This window comes from Podarcis tiliguerta, assembly GCF_965153285.1.
Source record: "Podarcis tiliguerta genome assembly, chromosome: Z".
NCBI lineage: Eukaryota > Metazoa > Chordata > Lepidosauria > Squamata > Lacertidae > Podarcis > Podarcis tiliguerta.
In genome coordinates this window covers 1,344,738-1,364,260 of record NC_139553.1, presented here as the reverse complement: position 1 = coordinate 1,364,260, position 19,523 = coordinate 1,344,738, and the positions used below count along the sequence as shown (strand labels likewise).

Genomic DNA, 19,523 nt, shown 5'->3' with positions numbered 1-19,523 from the left:
AGGCCAAAGGGAACTTCTGAGGCAGCAACACTCTCTGCCCAGGAGCCTGGTGCCTGGGATATTTTTCCAGCACTCGTCTAGCTCTTGCCAGTCATACTGGCAGGATCTATCCAATGGCTGCATCTCTCAATAGCAGCACCACTCATCTAAGCACAGCAAGGCTTTGGTAGCAGCGTTGTTATAATGCATGCATGCAATTATTTGTATCTCTCATACAGCACAAAAGCTGGGAGATTTCAGGGTTTCTCACTTCTTAATCTCCCCATTTTTCGGGTGGCGGAGAGGAAAACAAATGAACAAGTTAAGGGGTGGGGTGGCCCTGAGGAAGGTGGTGTGGGAAGGAGCCTGAAACTCCCTCAACCATCAAAGACACCTGTGGTAGTGTAATTCAAAGCTGTCCTTTTGAGAGGGCTCAAACTGTCTTCTCACCAGGGTCCCCCCTCTGCCCTCCCCCATCTTGCAGCACAGAGCGATACTGAAGTACAGGAAAGTTATGTTTTATCTGGTGTGTGTGTACACACACACAAACTACGGGCCCCCAAAGCTGTTTGTTCCCCTGTGCCTCGGTGCCCAGCCAGTTGGCAAGGCTAGGCCAGGAAGCTGTCAATTCTGATCGTGTCTGGGCCGCAGAGTCCTATTAAAAGAGCCTTGCCGTTGAAGGGGGCGTCCGCTGTTTCCAAAGCATGGGAAAAAGGGGGCTGTGCTTTCCTTGCCTTTGAGCTGGCAACTTGCACTGACTGGGAGTTTTCAAGGAGCTATGAATGAGCTGAACAAAGGAGTTCTGTGGCTAGTTTCTGGCTGAAATCCATGTCAACAGTTCTGAAGGTCACAGGTCATGCTAACTAACATTTATTCCCAGCAAAACCTGCTCCAGCTACAAGCTGTAAGAAGTACAAATTTGAAATCCCCCCACCATAATCCTTCAAGATATTCCTGATCCTTCCACATGTTTCTGCTCAATTAAAAAAGAACTCTCAGTTGCCCACAGAACAGAGAGAGAGAGAGAGAACGAACATATACACAATCACAATCAACCACTCCTGTTCCTTCCACAACATAAACGGATGAAAGGCAAAGACTGCATCCAACCACACAAGAAAAATAAAACAAGAAGCTTCAGATAATGCTAAGAGGAACAAGCTCAGGCAGTTAAATTGTCTTCCCACTGTTAGGCACTTTTGCAGACCAGGTCCTTTTAAATCCAGAATTGTGAAATTCAGCTACTGGAGACTTTGCAGACCCACACATTTGATTTAAAATGGCTATATGTTTTCCATTTCAGGTCCAGGGGCCAGATCGTAAATTTCAAAAATGATTCTCAAGAAATGCCAGAGCTAGGAATTATTTCTTCAGTCCCCACCCTGACACCACGCTCCATAATGCTTTCAGCTGCCCCAGGAAAGAAAACACTACTTCCATTCTGAACATCCACTAGGTTATAACTGTAGTCAGGAGTCATCAAGGCCCAGGCCTGGAACCATGAAGTAACTATAAACTATAAATACCATCTCTTTGACCAAGTGCCAAGAGCTCTTTTCACCTCTATCTTCAGCCTGCCCTCACATATCTCAAGGAAAGAGTTTCTGAGTCAAATGATGCAGGCTTGAGCACCAGTACTGCTAATTTTTCAATTTAATCTTGCTCCCTTATTGGCCAAAACCATCTGTGCGCATGCCATTCATTCCAGTTGTGTTCAACATGCTCTAATTACTAATTTAAAGCAGGTCCCATGTAAAATACAGAAGCATAAGTCAGTTGTTGCCAAATTCAGGATCGAGATTGGATTGCTGTACATGGCGGAGGCGGGAGAAAGCGGAGTTTCCTGTGCGTCACAACTCTGCCTTGTTCAGAACGGATCTTTGGCTCTGGTTTTGCCCTTTAAAGCAAACCTATTGCCTTCCAAGTGTTACTGGACTACAACTCCCATAATTCCGAGCACTGGTTGTGCTTGGTGGGTCTGATGGGAGTTGAAGTTCAGCAGCATCTGGGGCCCCAAAGGTTCTCCACACCTTCCTAACAGGCTTGGGCCTGGCTTGCTTGAAGGTGGTTTGCTCCGTAGTCTCTACCCAGACCCAAGAATCACCTTCAGAAGGCTTTCCAAGATTCTCCTGCTAAGTGAGGTGAGGCAGGTGAGCTACTAAGGAGTCAGCCTATTCAGTGGTTGTGGAAAGGATTCCCCTACAGTGGTACCTCGGGTTACATACGCTTCAGGTTACAGACTCCGCTAACCCAGAAATGGTGCTTCAGGTTAAGAACTTTGCTTCAGGGTGAGAACAGAAATCTTGCAGCAGCAGCAGCAGCAGCAGGAGGCCCCATTAGCTAAAGTGGTGCTTCAGGTTAAGAACACTTTCAGGTTAAGAACAGACATCCGGAACGAATTAAGTACTTAACCTGAGGTACCACTGTACTGGTTTTTGTGCCTTTGAAGTTTCAGTTTTAAAAACATGTTTTAGTGCTTCTTTCTTAACATGATGGACACTGTTGCTGTTTTCATTCTAGTTTAATTCTGATTCTAATGGTTTTGATATGATGTTCATGTGATACTTCAATATTCTGTGAGTAAAAATGTATGGTTTTATTACTGATTATTACTGATTGGCAGGAACAAAAAATGTTGTTAAATAAATAAACAGAATATAAAAGTTTCCTAGACAATACAGAAAAGACAGAGCACCAGAAAGTGTGTGACACTCTTGTTACTGTGGCACCGCTTTAACACCCAAAGGCTCTCCTGGCCTGCCCTCCGCTTTCCACAAAACTTCTATCCCTAGCAGAGCCAGGCAATTAGGATAGAGTTTTCCTTGGAGTAAGAGTGCCCTTTGCAAATGCCCTTGCAAAAGCCTAGCCCCCTTTCCAATACCCTGACATAAGAGATATCACCCCAAGACAGGTGGCCAGCCAAGGCTGAGCTTTCTCTTATGCCAGCACTGCTTGGGCATCCTCAGCAACTGATTTTGGGGGGGAAATTCTGTGTGTGTGTGTGTGTGTGTGTGTGTGTGCGCACATTCATGCTCGCAAGCTCGCTTGTGTAGCTCAAACACAAAGAGACCAAAATTCAAATGTACAAAATCACAAATTTCCAATCATTCACATCCAATAAACGTTATTCCAACAGCAAATGAACTGAGCCCACTTTTCAGCTAGGGTAAGTTTCAATGAACTACCCTGTTTTAGTATCTGTTTTTTTTCTTCAGGATGTTGATCAGCCATTCAGGATGTTGATCAGCCATTCTTGCGAAGCAACTCAGAAAACGAAAAACTCTTTCGTCTTGCGAGTTTTTCGTCTTCCGAGGCATTCGTCTTGCGAGGGACCACTGTACATGGGAGACAAATCCAGCTCTGGAGCTCCATTAACTTTGAATATTAGGGCAATTCCACCCCACAGGAAATAAACCTGCATTCGGGTCACACTGATAGCGCGTTGCAAAATGGTTGCCCTTTGATGTGGATGTGGGAAACTTGTGTGCAATTCCCCAGCCCACCTCCTGCCCATGCTCAGAGGGAGGCCTTAGGCAATGCAAAAGTCTTTGGCCAACCTTACGGGGATGTTGTGTGAGAACGAATTAGCAGAGAATCGTTCACACATTTTGTATCCCGGAAAGTGTGCATTCGGATTGTGTTTTAGCATATATTGGCTCATATGCCAAACTGTCTATTTTAAATTTGTTAGTTATAAAGTAATTCATATATTTAAAATAAAATAAAAGGGTAATAATAATAATAATAATAATAATCATTTATTATTAATACCCTGCCCATCTGGCTGAGTCTCCCCAGCCACTCTGGGGAGAAACAATTGCTATTCCAGGGCAAGAGAAACAAATGCTATTCCAGAAGCTAATAATAACTAAACAAGTTATTTGGAAGCACAAGCAAGAGCCCCAGTTCTGTTTGTGTATTTCTTCACTTCATCCCCAAAACATCCCAGACATTTTTCACTGCGCTGCCTTTGCAACTGGAGGTGTGGGAAGTTAGTGCTGAAAAAGCTGTGCAAAATTGCATGAAGCCAGGCATACCAACATATTAGCTAGCAAGATTAACTGACAAGATTCAGTTTATAACACTATATGTGCCCATTTAGCAGCAGGTAGGGACAGAAAATAGTAGTGGCTGGGACAAACAGGAAAACCAGGTTTCACACACAAACAAGCAATTAATGGTTTGGAGGACATCTTGACACAGAGGGAGAAAAGCAAGAACCATATGAAAAGCAAACTATGTGTACAGAATCCAATCTTATACCAGCGTTCCAGCCCCGAGCTAAATATGAACATACAGTGGTACCTCGGTTTACGAACTTAATCAGTTCTGGAAGTCCGTTCTTAAACTGAGGCGCGTTTTCCCTAACGAGGCCTCCCGCTGCCATTGCCCTCCCACCGTTCGGATTCCGTTCTTAGACCGAGGAAAAGTTCGCAAACCAAGAGACTATTTCCGGTTTTGTGGAGTTCGTAAACTGAATAGTTCATAAACAGGGCTGCTCTTAAACCGAGGTACCACTGTACTGGCTTTTATTAAAGTAAGCTTTAGAATCTGCATTAGGAAGGGGTTAATCTCCATGTACACAAAAATAAAGTCTTGCCATCCTAGGAGAGATTAATGTTGACATAGAGATAGAGTATATGTAGGTTTCTTACAGATTTGTTATTTATAAATGGAAATCAAAGGAAGCTTGGGCTTGATTTAAGCAAAAAATAAAACATTTTCACAAATAACTATATCTTAAGTATTTTCTCCCCCCTCAGATAAACTAGGTATGTGGGGGCACAACAGTTATTTCCAGCTAGTTATTGGAAACAATAAGAGACTTGGTTAAAAATGCTGGATGAATAAAGGGGCTTCAGAATAATTCAGAGCACACACAGAACACCGAGAAGTTGACTTCAGAGGTGCTTGCTCAGAAACAGCATGGATTAAAACCCATAAATTATCCCTTGAACTTGGAATTGGTTAACAAATATTCCTTTTGCATCAAGTATAGCAACGGATTTCAAATCAAACGATGGCTCAGAGGGCATTTTCTGCAACTGCTGAATGAAACTGAGAAATGTCCTCTTTCTTACACCTTCCAACAATTTAAAATTCAGTTTTGCTCATTCTCACCACAACCACCATTTAAAAGGGTGGGGGGAGGGGGAGAGAGAGACTATCTTTGATTTCCCTGTACAGATCAAGTAAACAAAAATCCCAAGCCAAAATTACAGCATATTCATAACCTCAAACACTTATTTCGGCAAGTTTATTTCCTTTCAATTTACATTATACATTATTTTATCTTTTCAAAGTCTGCTTCGACATTCAAATACAGTGCCGAGGTGCCTTTCTGGTTTCGCCTCAAACATTTCAGAGCTGCATATTTCACAACGCATCCCTTCAAGGAGGAATAATGAAAACAAAACAGACATGGCTTGTAGTGAGGCACTTGTGAGGCTCTTCTTCTATTTAACAAAGGATTTTCCTCACTGCTCTCAATGGCTGACCAGTTTCTTGCAACAAACAATGGAAATATTTCCAAAGATTGGGTGGGGTGGGGAGGGAGGGAAGGAGGGAGACTTCCACCCCACAGGAAATAAACCTGCATTCGGGTCACACTGATAGCGCGTTGCAAAATGGTTGCCCTTTGATGTGGATGTGGGAAACTTGTGTGCAATTCCCCAGCCCACCTCCTGCCCATGCTCAGAGGGAGGCCTTAGGCAATGCAAAAGTCTTTGGCCAACCTTACGGGGATGTTGTGTGAGAACGAATTAGCAGAGAATCGTTCACACATTTTGTATCCCGGAAAGTGTGCATTCGGATTGTGTTTTAGCATATATTGGCTCATATGCCAAACTGTCTATTTTAAATTTGTTAGTTATAAAGTAATTCATATATTTAAAATAAAATAAAAGGGTAATAATAATAATAATAATAATAATCATTTATTATTAATACCCTGCCCATCTGGCTGAGTCTCCCCAGCCACTCTGGGGAGAAACAATTGCTATTCCAGGGCAAGAGAAACAAATGCTATTCCAGAAGCTAATAATAACTAAACAAGTTATTTGGAAGCACAAGCAAGAGCCCCAGTTCTGTTTGTGTATTTCTTCACTTCATCCCCAAAACATCCCAGACATTTTTCACTGCGCTGCCTTTGCAACTGGAGGTGTGGGAAGTTAGTGCTGAAAAAGCTGTGCAAAATTGCATGAAGCCAGGCATACCAACATATTAGCTAGCAAGATTAACTGACAAGATTCAGTTTATAACACTATATGTGCCCATTTAGCAGCAGGTAGGGACAGAAAATAGTAGTGGCTGGGACAAACAGGAAAACCAGGTTTCACACACAAACAAGCAATTAATGGTTTGGAGGACATCTTGACACAGAGGGAGAAAAGCAAGAACCATATGAAAAGCAAACTATGTGTACAGAATCCAATCTTATACCAGCGTTCCAGCCCCGAGCTAAATATGAACATACAGTGGTACCTCGGTTTACGAACTTAATCAGTTCTGGAAGTCCGTTCTTAAACTGAGGCGCGTTTTCCCTAACGAGGCCTCCCGCTGCCATTGCCCTCCCACCGTTCGGATTCCGTTCTTAGACCGAGGAAAAGTTCGCAAACCAAGAGACTATTTCCGGTTTTGTGGAGTTCGTAAACTGAATAGTTCATAAACAGGGCTGCTCTTAAACCGAGGTACCACTGTACTGGCTTTTATTAAAGTAAGCTTTAGAATCTGCATTAGGAAGGGGTTAATCTCCATGTACACAAAAATAAAGTCTTGCCATCCTAGGAGAGATTAATGTTGACATAGAGATAGAGTATATGTAGGTTTCTTACAGATTTGTTATTTATAAATGGAAATCAAAGGAAGCTTGGGCTTGATTTAAGCAAAAAATAAAACATTTTCACAAATAACTATATCTTAAGTATTTTCTCCCCCCTCAGATAAACTAGGTATGTGGGGGCACAACAGTTATTTCCAGCTAGTTATTGGAAACAATAAGAGACTTGGTTAAAAATGCTGGATGAATAAAGGGGCTTCAGAATAATTCAGAGCACACACAGAACACCGAGAAGTTGACTTCAGAGGTGCTTGCTCAGAAACAGCATGGATTAAAACCCATAAATTATCCCTTGAACTTGGAATTGGTTAACAAATATTCCTTTTGCATCAAGTATAGCAACGGATTTCAAATCAAACGATGGCTCAGAGGGCATTTTCTGCAACTGCTGAATGAAACTGAGAAATGTCCTCTTTCTTACACCTTCCAACAATTTAAAATTCAGTTTTGCTCATTCTCACCACAACCACCATTTAAAAGGGTGGGGGGAGGGGGAGAGAGACTATCTTTGATTTCCCTGTACAGATCAAGTAAACAAAAATCCCAAGCCAAAATTACAGCATATTCATAACCTCAAACACTTATTTCGGCAAGTTTATTTCCTTTCAATTTACATTATACATTATTTTATCTTTTCAAAGTCTGCTTCGACATTCAAATACAGTGCCGAGGTGCCTTTCTGGTTTCGCCTCAAACATTTCAGAGCTGCATATTTCACAACGCATCCCTTCAAGGAGGAATAATGAAAACAAAACAGACATGGCTTGTAGTGAGGCACTTGTGAGGCTCTTCTTCTATTTAACAAAGGATTTTCCTCACTGCTCTCAATGGCTGACCAGTTTCTTGCAACAAACAATGGAAATATTTCCAAAGATTGGGTGGGGTGGGGAGGGAGGGAAGGAGGGAGACTTGTGGCAAGAGAAATTTAAGAAAGTCTCAGGAAAACATTGTTTATGTCCTCAATCCGGAGACTGTTCCTCCTTCATGAATTACAACTATCTGAGCTGGATTTGAAAACAAGAGAGGAACAAATTAATTCAGCCTAAATCAAGCAAGAAGGGAAGAAAGCCTCCAACTTTGGCAATATTATTTATTCGTGTCAAAGCAAAACAGAGTTTCTTATACTGCATGGTCAATACAAAACAAACTTTATCCACCCAGTAATAAAAGATTTTTCCCTGAAGCCAACTGCAGCTACACAGTTCCCATGTGCATTTTTAACAAGTCAGTCTCAACATGAAGGGGCTCCCTCCTCTTTTTTTATTTTATTTTTGCCTGTCAGGTCTGCTGAAAGCCAATGGGAGGCCCCTCAGCCACTCTGTTTTTCGGGGCTGGGAATGTGGCTGGCGATTCCACAACTAAAGCTTCAGTTACCTGCAATTTTTCAAATCTGCTTGCAACTTCTTCTGTGGACCCACGCAGCGCATATTCATGCCCACAACAATATGCCCCAGCCCCCTGCCTCACCCAGCAGCCACTTGCCTCTCGCCAGCCCCTGTTGCAGGAGGTAAAGACGGACCCATGCCTGGCCAGGGCAAAGCTGAAGAGGCATCACCTGCTGCAATTTCAGCGGGCCTTTAAACGCCCAATTCCTCTCCATGGGGAAGGGAAAGGCAAGGTTTCCACAACAGGAGTTAGCGAGCAAAATGTTTTATTATTCCTTTTCGCTTCCACAGGATGCAGAAGGGCACCCAATACTTGCCACATTTATGAGCCTTCTAGTTCACCTCACAGGTCAAGAGCACAACTATGCCACAGTGGTCGTGGGGATTTGTTCCCATCTCAAACACCTCCAAACAGAGGGCTGCTTGTGTCTGGTATTTATTTAAAAATCTGGTGCCCTACCACTGACGCTGTTTTTAAACCTCCGCTCTTCTAGAACAGTGCTTTCTGGCCAGCTTCACACATCATGAGATAAACTATAGTTAATGGTTTGCCGTGAACATGCCTATCTTTGCCGTTTACTCACCCTTCAGAACACAAAGTGCAATTTCTAGTTTAGCCTTATATCAGAACAAGGCACTGTGGTTTATTTCACTGCAATGAACTACAATCAGTAATAGTAGTAATAAATGATGATGATGATGATAACAACAACAATATGTTATTTATACCCCGCCAACAACAACAACATATTATTATTATTATTATTATTATTATTATTATTATTTATACCCCACCATTCTGGCGGGGTTTCCCCAGCCACTCTGGGTGGTTCCCAACAGAATATTAAAAACACGATAAAACATCAAACATTAAAAACATTCATAAACAGGGCTGCTTTCAGATGTCTTCTGAAAGTCAGATAGCTGTTTGTTTCCTTGACATCTGGTGGGAAGGCATCCCACAGGGCTGGTGTCACTACTGCCTGGTTCCCTGTAACTTAGCTTCTCGCAGTGAGGGAACCACCAGAAGGCCCTCGGAGCTGGACCTCAGTGTCCGGGCTGAACGATGGGAGTGGAGATGCTCCTTCAGGTATATTGGGCTGAGGCCGTTTAAGGCTTTAAAGGTCAGCACCAACACCTTGAATTATGCTTGGAAACATACTGGGAGCCAATGCAGGTCTTTCAAGACTTGTGTTATGTGGACTCGGCAGCCGCTCCCAGTCATCAGTCTAGCTGCCACATTCTGGGTTATAGTTTCCAGGTCACCTTCAAAGGTAGCCCCATGTAGAGCGTACTGCAGTAGTCTAAGTGGGAGATAACCAGAGCATGTACCACTCTGGTGAGACAGTGGGTGGGCAGGTAGTGTCTCAACCTGCGTATTAGATGGAGCTGGTAGACAGATGCCTTGAACACAGAATTAACCTGTGCCTCCATGGACAGCTGTGAGTCCAAAATTACTCCCATGCTGTGCACCTGGTCCTTCAGGGGCGGAACCCTGAGGCGCCCCACAAGTGAGAGCCCAGGGGTCTCAACACTCATCCCCCACACCACTTTCTGAACACGGCCCAGGAGGAAGGAGCAGAACACTGCACAACAGTGCCCCCAGCTCCCAGCCCCTCTAGGCAGTCCAGAAGGATGTCATGGTTGATGGTATCAAAGGCCGCTGAGAGATCCAGCATAACTAGGAAGCAACTTTCGCCATAACTAGGACGGTCCTTTTCGCCATCGCTATCGCCACTTGGTAGGCTCAACGTTGACCTCTAACCCGTGTCCGGTCAGATTCAGAGTGAGTTTTCTGCCACTGGCACTCCAGCCATCTCAACGATTGTGTCATCTCCCACAGCTCTAGGGAAAACCAAAGCCCCATGCAATCAGAGAGGGTGCTTCAGAGCCAGACAGTTGATAGCCCTGGTTAACTTCTCATTCCAGCAGGCCACCAGGGAATCAGCTGAAAGGCCATTGACATAGGATAAAACATCCCCTACCACTCTCTGGAAATCATTTGGATCCATTAAGTGGCGGACCATCTGAATCGGTCCCACTTCCCTGCAGAGGGTAAGGATCGCGGAGAAGCCCAGTTGCACCAGAAAGTAAGCCAAGAACATTCCTTGGATGCATACTGTGGGCTTCAGGGAGCAAAACAATCCCCAATGACCATTTCAGGCTTAATATTAAAGCCAGGGATGAGCAGGGATGGCTTGCCGTGACACGCAGAGGCAGGCTCTCTCCAAAGAGATAGATGGTCATGCACTACACACATATAAACCAGAGGGGGGTACACCAAACATAAACTATGGATACAGCAATTCCAATAAAAACCTTAACACAAAATAAAAAAATCAGGATGAACTCTGTTCCTCCTTACTACAAAAACCAGAGCCTAATGCATCAAAAACCCATGACATTAAACGTCTGACTAAAGAGGGTCATTTTAGCCGGCTCTGAAAACAACCAGTATTAGTGTGTGCAAGACACATGTACATACTATTAAACACTATTAAACACAATCCAGTCATCACCACAACAAAAACTTTAAACAAACTCAACAAACTTTTGCTGCAGGTATCATTTTATTGCTTTAATATTTATATCCCACACTTCAATGCTAATGGCACTCCTAAAGAAAACAGCTAAAAGATAGCGCATGCGCGCACACACACACTTGAGAAATCATTGCAGTCTTGATCAACAAACAGAACATTTCATCCAGGTCTGAATTCCAAAACTGAATTCTTCCATGATTTTCAAGTCCTCGTGGTCTTTTATTATGGAGAAGAGATGTGTGTTGCTGTTTTAATGAGGGGGCTGTGATAGAAGTTCATAAGCGTAGGGATAGCAGACGGGGGGGGGATCTCTTCAAACACAAGAATGTGGGGGTATCCTACGAAACCAATCAGAAGTAACTAGAAGACAGACAAGAAGGAGTATTTATTCACACAAAGCATAAATAACTTGAGAAATTATTTGCCAGGACTGAAAGAAAGACTGCTTTAAAAGAAGATTAGAAAAATGCACAGATCAGGAGTGGGGAAGCTGACAGACTCTACAGGTGCCACTGAACGGCAACTCTCACCATCCCTGACCACCGGCTCTGCTGGCTGGAGCTAAGCGAAGCTGCAGGATCACAGGTCTTTGGTGCCTGTTTATTTTCCTATAATTGTTAAACATGGGACATCATAATTCAGAGGCAGCCTCCCTCCAAAACATGAGCTGCATTTCACAGCACGTCCTCCTAGCATGCTACAGAGACATCTACCAGGTCACTGCTGGAGACGGAACGCTGGGCAGCAGTCACTGTTCACCTGATCCAGCAAAGTGGCTATTAAAACATAAAATAAAAATCCTCAAATTCTCACCAAAAGAATAAAAGGGAGCAAGCTGGGACAGAGGAAACAAAGATGCAGTAGGAACAAATGTAAGTTTTGTGCACTTTAAAGAAAAAATTAGTACCACCATTTTAGAATAACTAATGGTATTATTGGTACTTTTCACAAAACAAGGTTTACAGAATGAAAAATGAGGCAGGGAAGGAAGGACGAAAAAGGAGTTGCGTATTAAAAGGAAGTACATTTTTAGTACAGATAAAAAGATATAAAATGCAAGGGTCTTCCTATGAAAAATATCCTGTATCAGGAAGTGTGAGAGAGAAAGCAGCCGAATCTCTGTTTGAACCTTCCTATTAAGAATACTCATTCAGTTTTCATTGCGATTTAATAGTGCCAAGTTGCTTTTAAATTCAGAGAACATGCTTGCTGCAATGCCTCTTCCTTTAAATTCTCAAAAAAGGTGTTTGGTTTTTCAATCTTGCAGAGGGTAAATTGCAGGTTTTTAGGCAGATATATTTAATACACTGTAGTTTGGAACTTCAAAATCACAGAAGACAAGCTGACTGGGAAGAAGATGGGATGCGCTCTGTGCTCTGCAGTGCCCTCTGCTGATAGCAGAGCAGAGCAAACATCCTTCATTAACCTAAAGGAACAAGTCAGTAATCCACACACAACATTTAAGCATGTCACAGAATAAGTTTCAAGACTCATTAGAAGCAGCCCTTGAGGAAATGGGGAACTGTGGTTTGCCAAAGAAACTATAAATGCTAAGCCACAGTTACAAATGATCTGCTTTGATCTCCAGGATCAGCTGGGAGAAGCTTTCCACCAATTCTTTCTGGGCAGCAAATGCGAAAAATGACTGTGCCTGAAAGCACTCAGGGACCCTCGGAGTTACATGGGATTCCCTTCTCTTAGAGGCCCAGGGCAGCCCTGGCCATTGGGAGGATATTAAATCTTGGAAACATTTGCATGCCCTCCATGCAGAAACGTGCTGTTCTCATGTCCTATAAAAGGCACACCTTCTCAGCCAGCAAACACCTTCTGAGAAACCTGGAGACCAAACCTACCAGATGGGAGCCTTGGGGCATTGAGACCTCCCAGCCCTAGTGATGCTGCCAGGACAATGCAGCTACGCCAGCCGACTGAGATCAGCAGCCGGGTGCTTTCAGCAACTCCATCTTCAAAACAAACCACAAAACTGACAGACCAGTGAAAGATTTAGATGGAACCAATTTCCCTTCAAGGATCTCTTACATCCACTTTATTCAAAATAAATTTTACAATCGCCCAGGGATTACGTGTGGCCACAGCTCCTCCTTTGAAAAGTAGCTCCTTTCCAGCGCAGCAGGAGAGAGCGGGGTCTTATGCCTGTGCTGCTGCAAGTCTTGAGAGGAGAGGGAGGGCCATAGCTCAGTGGTGGAGCATCTGCCTTGCAAGCAAGAAGCCCCAGGCTCCAACCCCACTGATATCTCCAGGTAGTTGGAAGAGAACCCCCTCTGAAGTCCCAGAGAGCCTCCTGCTTCCTTTCCAGAGCCATTACTGTTTTTAACAAGGAAACTATATTTACTCAGACAAACCTCATTGAAGTGCAAACCAGCCATACCCTAACCTCCCAGAGTTCCAAGCAAGGGCAGCCTGGGCTGGTGTGATTTTGGCCCAAGATAAACATAGTGGGTGGAGGAAAAACTGCTGCTCACCAGGCTCAACTCCACAACTCATCTTCAGGATCGGGGCCAAGCCCAAGAGCACAAGTAGTACAAGAGCACAGAACTGTCCAAAGCACCATATTTTTGAGCAACATTTATGTGTGGCAAAGTGGCAGTGGTCAAGTTTTATGTTCCTCCCAGCCCCTGTACGGGTAATATAACTTGGGTTTTACTATCTGGATTTTCCACTTTAGGCACCAAAGCATTATTGGTCAACTGCTTAAGGAGCCACTTGTCAAAAGTCCTGGTTTAGGAGCAATTAGCCACGAGTGTCATTCTTGAGGAAACTGATGCAAGAGGAGCATAGTTGCACGGCAAGGGCCAGGGATACAAAACAGAACACAGCCTGCACCCTTAGTATTCTTTGTAAACAAGGTCAGCTTATTTACGCTGCAAAATATGTAGGGTCGTGGTGCCTCGGTTCTGGGACACCCTCTGCCTGGTGTCATATGGCTGGTCACATGTTTCTTTGTCACTGTTCAGTGAGAATGGGCTCATTTTTTCTCCGATTGCTGGCTATGGTTAGAATGTTTTTGAGCCTTGGGTTTGTTGTTTCATAGTAATGATGCTGTGTTCTTGTAATTTGATATTGGTGAGATTTTATTGTTATCTTAATTGTGCTCTGTGGTTTGTAATGGTACTATTTATTTTTACGTAAACAGCTTTGAGGTCACTTGTGGCAAAATGGTGTATATAAGCACGTTGTTGTTGTTGTTTCAATCATTGCTGAGATGTGCAGCACTCATTTACATGCATATGCACTGTTTATTCATGTGAATGTTACCAAAATAGAGTCTGTCTGAACCCTTCCCAGGGCACCTCAGTGCACCACTGGGCATACCTATCTCTTTATTAAAAACTGAAGCTCCTCATGGCAAGAAGAAGAAGAAGAAGAAGAAGAAGAAGAAGAAGAAGAAGAAGAAGAAGAAGAAACTGTCCTCCTGTAAAATGAAGTGAGCGCAAATGATATGGGAGCCAGGCAAACACCCTCCTGATTAATGCCAACAAAAGTGGCCAATGCAAATTGCCTTTCTTCACACAGCAACAGTCTTGTGGCATGCTAGAGAATGACATGATGTGTGCCGACTCCCAAGAAATACCTCTCTTGTTCCAATCAAAACTCCTTCACAGAAAAATTACCTATACAGACTTCTACGCAGCCAGTTTGTAGCAGCAACTGTCCTCTCTCGCAGCCAGTTCATCACAGGGACAAGGCGATGATTCTCCCATCAACTCAGAAACAACTGAGTCAAAAAAAATTCAAAAATGCTGATAACAGGAGAGAAAGAACGCCAGAGCACAAGAAGTTTTCTGGCACACACAAGCGCACACACACACACATCTCCTGAAGTGCAGTGACTTCCCGAGGAACAGATAGGAAAGCGATTCTCTTAACAGCTGGAAAGTGTTAATTAAAAGCAACAGAAGCAGGATGTCAACATTGCTTCCCAGAGCAAGGCAGTGGCGGCAGCAGAAGGGCTGAATTCTGACTTACCTTAAGATACAGAAGCAAGTCTTGGCCCCGGACGATAAGCGGCAGAACCCAAACCTCTGCTTGCTGTCAATGTCTGTGAGCACAAAAGTGAAGTTCTGGCCAACTTGGCCAACTGTGAGGCTGGAAATGGGGAGAACAAAGGAATCTATTAATGGGCTGTTCACTGCAACCACGCCAAGTATCTAAACAGACTTAAGTCATTGAACCAGCAGCACTTCCTCTCTCTGTGCCGTTTCTGAGACAAGGAAGGCAGGGAAAGGTCCAGTTCAGCTGGACCCACCGTGGTAAGTACTACCTAAAACCAAAACTGCACCAGCCCCAAACCTTTGAATTTAAGGATCCCTTAAATTTATGATACTGAGGCAGAGCCAACACTACACGTGTGTTTCCTGAATCACCCCCCCCCCGGCTTCTTTGCAGATTATAACCTTACAATTTAGGAAGAGTTTCATGATTCACATTTATTAATAAATAGTACGAACCACAGGGACAACCACCACAGCACTAGCCATAATACTAATACTCTAGTGTCATCACTGTACACAGGTGGGATGCAGCACCTGTGGCCCCCAGGTGTTGCCCCAGCCCACATGGCCAGAGCTCTGGGGTGATGAGAGCTGAAGCCCAGCAGCTTCTGGAGGGCCGGCCACACGACTGCTTTACCAAGCCCAAGAGGACAGGTCCCTGCCCTGAGGGGCTTCCAATCTAAAATTCAACCCAAGGGAGAAAACGGGGGGGGGGGGGGAGAGAGAAGCAAGGATAAACAAGGGGAAATAGGCAATTTTACTCAAATGGATTTAGGCTTCTTCTTCCAGGGTGCAACAAACTTTCCCTCTTTGTCTTCTTATATCATGGGATAACAGTCAGTGCTTCAGTAAAGGAAACAGGTATGCCAACAGCCAGATGAAAGCAATGTGTCAGAATGAGTTTTGAAGATAGCAGGGTGCATCTGAGCATGTGCAGAGTGTCTTTCCCTTAAATTTGGGATTGCTAGAGATAGGCTTCCATGACCTCTCTCCACCGCTGGAAATTAGCCACTGAGAAATAGCACAATCACTCAAGGTAATTTTAAAGCAGCCACATGGCCTTCTGAAACACTGCAGACTTTTCAAAGGGCATTCTGCCCCCAACACAGAGGGAATACATAAGATGAAGTCTCCTATGACAACATGCATGCATTGTCATACAATGCTTTTTGCTTTGGTTAATTAAGATTATGATGATTAACTAATACTTCTTTAAACAGGTGACAACCCTAGTTTTTAATAGCTTGATCTAACCCAGCTTTCCTCAGCCTGGCCCATCCAGTTGTTACAGCTCCCACTGCAACCTAATCAGCAAAACATTGCAATCCTACTTTATATAAGTGGGCTTCTGCAGAAGACTTGTTTGGTGGCAAATACCATCTAACACCTTCTCAGCTAGACAAGGCCAGTGTTTTGGGTCTGACCTTTCGTGGGAAGTTATTTGTTTGTGTTAAGGATGTCATCACTAACAGAGATTCCGAATTACTAAATCTTTTTAAAAGCCAGCCATAAAACTGGCTAGGTAGGGAAAACCCCAGCATAGCTGAAGAACTGCAGGAGCCTTTTGGCTATTGTGGCCAAAACTGCAAGTTTCAGCCAGTGTGTGAAGACACTACCCAAAGGCTAGGCCTTCACGTTAATTAACAGAAAGGTTATATATCTTATTTAAGAGGGATTTTAAATTCCATTCTATGTAACCGGGTATTTGATATTGCTGATTACCACCAATTATTATTATTATTATTATTATTATTATTATTATTATTATTAAATTTACATGAAACTTTCAAACTATGTAACACAACCAACACAGTTATGTAGCGCTGTCTCTCTCTCTCTTTTTTTTTTTTAAATTAGACTCTATGTCCAGAACAGAAAGCTTTGAGTTTTCTCAAGAAACAGGGAGAGAACTTTTGGTTACTGCTTTTTTAAAACTAAAGTATTCATTTAAGGGGGAAAACTGCACACAAAAGGGATGCTGTGTTTCCAGGTTTGGATAACATTTTATACTTTTAATAATACCTCGATTCAAAAACGTTCAGACCCATTTCCCCAAGTTTACTACAAAACGAACTACTGTATTCCAGGGACAAAAGGGGGGGGGGATTAAATGGGAGCGCAGAATATGCCCTAACAAAAAGGCGCAGCCTTTCCTTTGAATTGTGCCTGAATGCTGAACTCTCCAGAGTCCTCCTCCAAGAGGTGCTGTAGCAGCAAGACTGCTCTTCACCAAAGCTCGCCCTCTCGGCACAATTGCTCCAAAGCACATCCCACACACCAAGGAACAATCTTGATAACACGGTTCATATCTGGGCCTTTTCTGAAAGTTATGATCAACTTGCACTCTGCTGTAAGGTGCTCATTTGCCTTGCCTACAAGAGAGCAAACAATGCAACAATATTGTTTGACAATGCTGGGCCCCCTCCCGCCTAGCAAAGGAGCTCCCCTCTATAGGAGCAGCTCCTCAAATACTCTTGAAAAAATACATCTCTGGCTAAAAACCGAAGCAGAGCAGGGGGAAGAAAGGCACCAGAAGCTAAAAGCAGGGGCACAAAGCCTCCTTTCCTAACACTATAATTAGTAAAGGATATTACTGCTAGCAGCTTGATACCTCTCTCATAAATAACAGCTTGCTTTATACCATGTGTGAAACCTATTACTTAAAGCATGAATTTCCAGAATGGGGTACAGGAGGAAAAACGTATATAACATGCAGCCTAATTTCTTTATGCTTTGCCAGGTTTTTGTGAATGCCACATCGCACACAGGCAAATTGCAGGCTTGTGATCCTGGGCTCACTCCTACAGAACAATCAGGCATGGCTCAGAGACAAAGCAGAGGACTGGATCATTCTGTGAGAAGGCCAAAGGCTAACAATACTTAGCATGTATAGAGCACTTTCAGCATTCAAAGTGCTATATACTTATTTTCAAGAAATCCTCAGTGCAACTCCATTAAGGGTTAGGTCAGAAATATTATCCCCATAGAAGCAGGGGGCTGAGGCTTCGAGAGTGACCAGCTAGCCTAAGGCCAGTAGCCTTGAAGTTTCTTCCTTGTGGAAACTGCACAACAACAGCTTTTCTGATGCATGGAGTAACTCTCCATTCATTCATACAGTTGTCTTGCTAACTGATGCATTTGTAAATAATTTTATGGTGGCACACTGTTTATTCTTCAACCTGGGTTACCTTATACCCATTAGGAGGGATGTCTAATTGCTCAACCCACTTTTTGAAGGTTTGCAAACCAAGATTGTCGCAGAACTTCCATCTGTCAAAATGTAATATGGGCGGGGAAAAACAAAACAAACTATAGGGAAGGCAGAAGGGCCGAGACTAAGGAATCTGGTGCAAGAACCCTCTTCATGTAAAAACCTATAGGGTGACATTATACTAGTCTCCCTGCCTGCCTTGGTACACCATCTGCAGAAAGATCAGGGTCAAACCCAGCATCACCCTTAAACCAGAGGTTGTAAGGGTGGATAAGTACTGCCTGCTAGACACCTTATGAAATGTCTAGAGCACTTCATTCTGTGGGCACTTTTCTGCAAAGCAACTGCTCTCTCCTTGGGTCTGGGCTTTGAAACTTTATTCACAGGAGAGTGAGACTGGCAGGCATAAAGACCTCCCAGCAGGAGATTGGGCCAGGTAAACACCCTTCTGAATTCAACCCCCTAATTCTCTCTCATTCTCGCAGTGTAAAAACCTATGATGAGATCCAGGTTCCCTATTATTAAAATGCAGCTTGGACCTACAAGTAATGCAATCAGGAGCTAGGGAGGCATCCTCACCCACGTGGGAATCCTGTGAACAGCCGAGGCAAAAGGCTATGTCTTCTCCAGATGAGAAAACGGGAGCCTAAGAATGAGAAGGCGGCAGAGAAGGTCCAAGCAATACAGAAAGGGAGAACGAACAAGCAATGCTTTCAATGCCAGGCCTCTGCCTAGGAATCTCCAAAGACCCTCTCCAATGGCCATTCTACTTTGTCTGTGGATGCAAGGTTACTATGGTGATTCAATGCTTAATTTTAGTAAGAGGAAGGTTAGAGGATGAGAGACATGTGCCACGCTGGACCACAATTAAAACCATAGCATTTATGAGGCAGGCACAACTTTTATGACAAAAGGAGGAGATCGGTTTTCATTAACTTGCTGCTAAGGCACTAAGATAAATCTGAGTCTCCCTTTTCCACAAGTGAGAACCTCTGGTTCAATGATCCCTGAGGAACGGGAGCAGGAACAGTCTCTTCTATGGTTCAGCGCTGTGCTAGTAGCTGGAGCTGCAAAACCAGCACCTAGGAATTCCCTAGCAGGGAAGTCAACATTGTGCAGGCCAAGAAAATATCTTGCTGGCCAGGCAGTCAGGCCCCAGACAACACAACCATTCACTGCTCTGCCGTATGCCAAGCTGCAGCTGACGACTCCCCAGGAACCTCACTCAGCTCTCCTTGCCCAGAGACAGATTCCCAAACTCACCAGTCACATCACGGCTCCCATCACCATCTGCACCACCCCCACTTGTCACCTTTTACCAGGATGACAAGGAACCATTTGTGAGTACCCTAGGATTGGTCAGTCCACCAGCTACCAATCCACCTATCAGTTACCTCGTTCAACCCACATTTTACCAGCTTCCTCACAAGAATATCATGGGAGACTTTGTCAAAAACCCATTCCTTTTTGTGAATGATGAAACAGCCACAAAACAGCAAGGACTCCAGCTGGGCCACCCAAAAGAGATGGACAGGACGAGCATAGCAAAACTGG

General features: G+C 43.8%; 1 protein-coding gene across 8 annotated transcripts in view; it reads right to left on the bottom strand.

Annotated features, from left to right (window-relative positions):
• Positions 1 to 19,523, bottom strand: part of DENND1A (DENN domain containing 1A) — a 264,250-nt gene that overhangs the window by 148,967 nt on the left and 95,760 nt on the right. For all 8 annotated transcript variants that reach the window (XM_083422935.1, XM_083422939.1, XM_083422937.1 and 5 more), the window contains exon 5: positions 14,733 to 14,852. In XM_083422935.1, the coding sequence (XP_083279061.1) occupies positions 14,733 to 14,852 (120 nt within the window). The remainder of the gene's footprint in view (positions 1 to 14,732; positions 14,853 to 19,523) is intronic.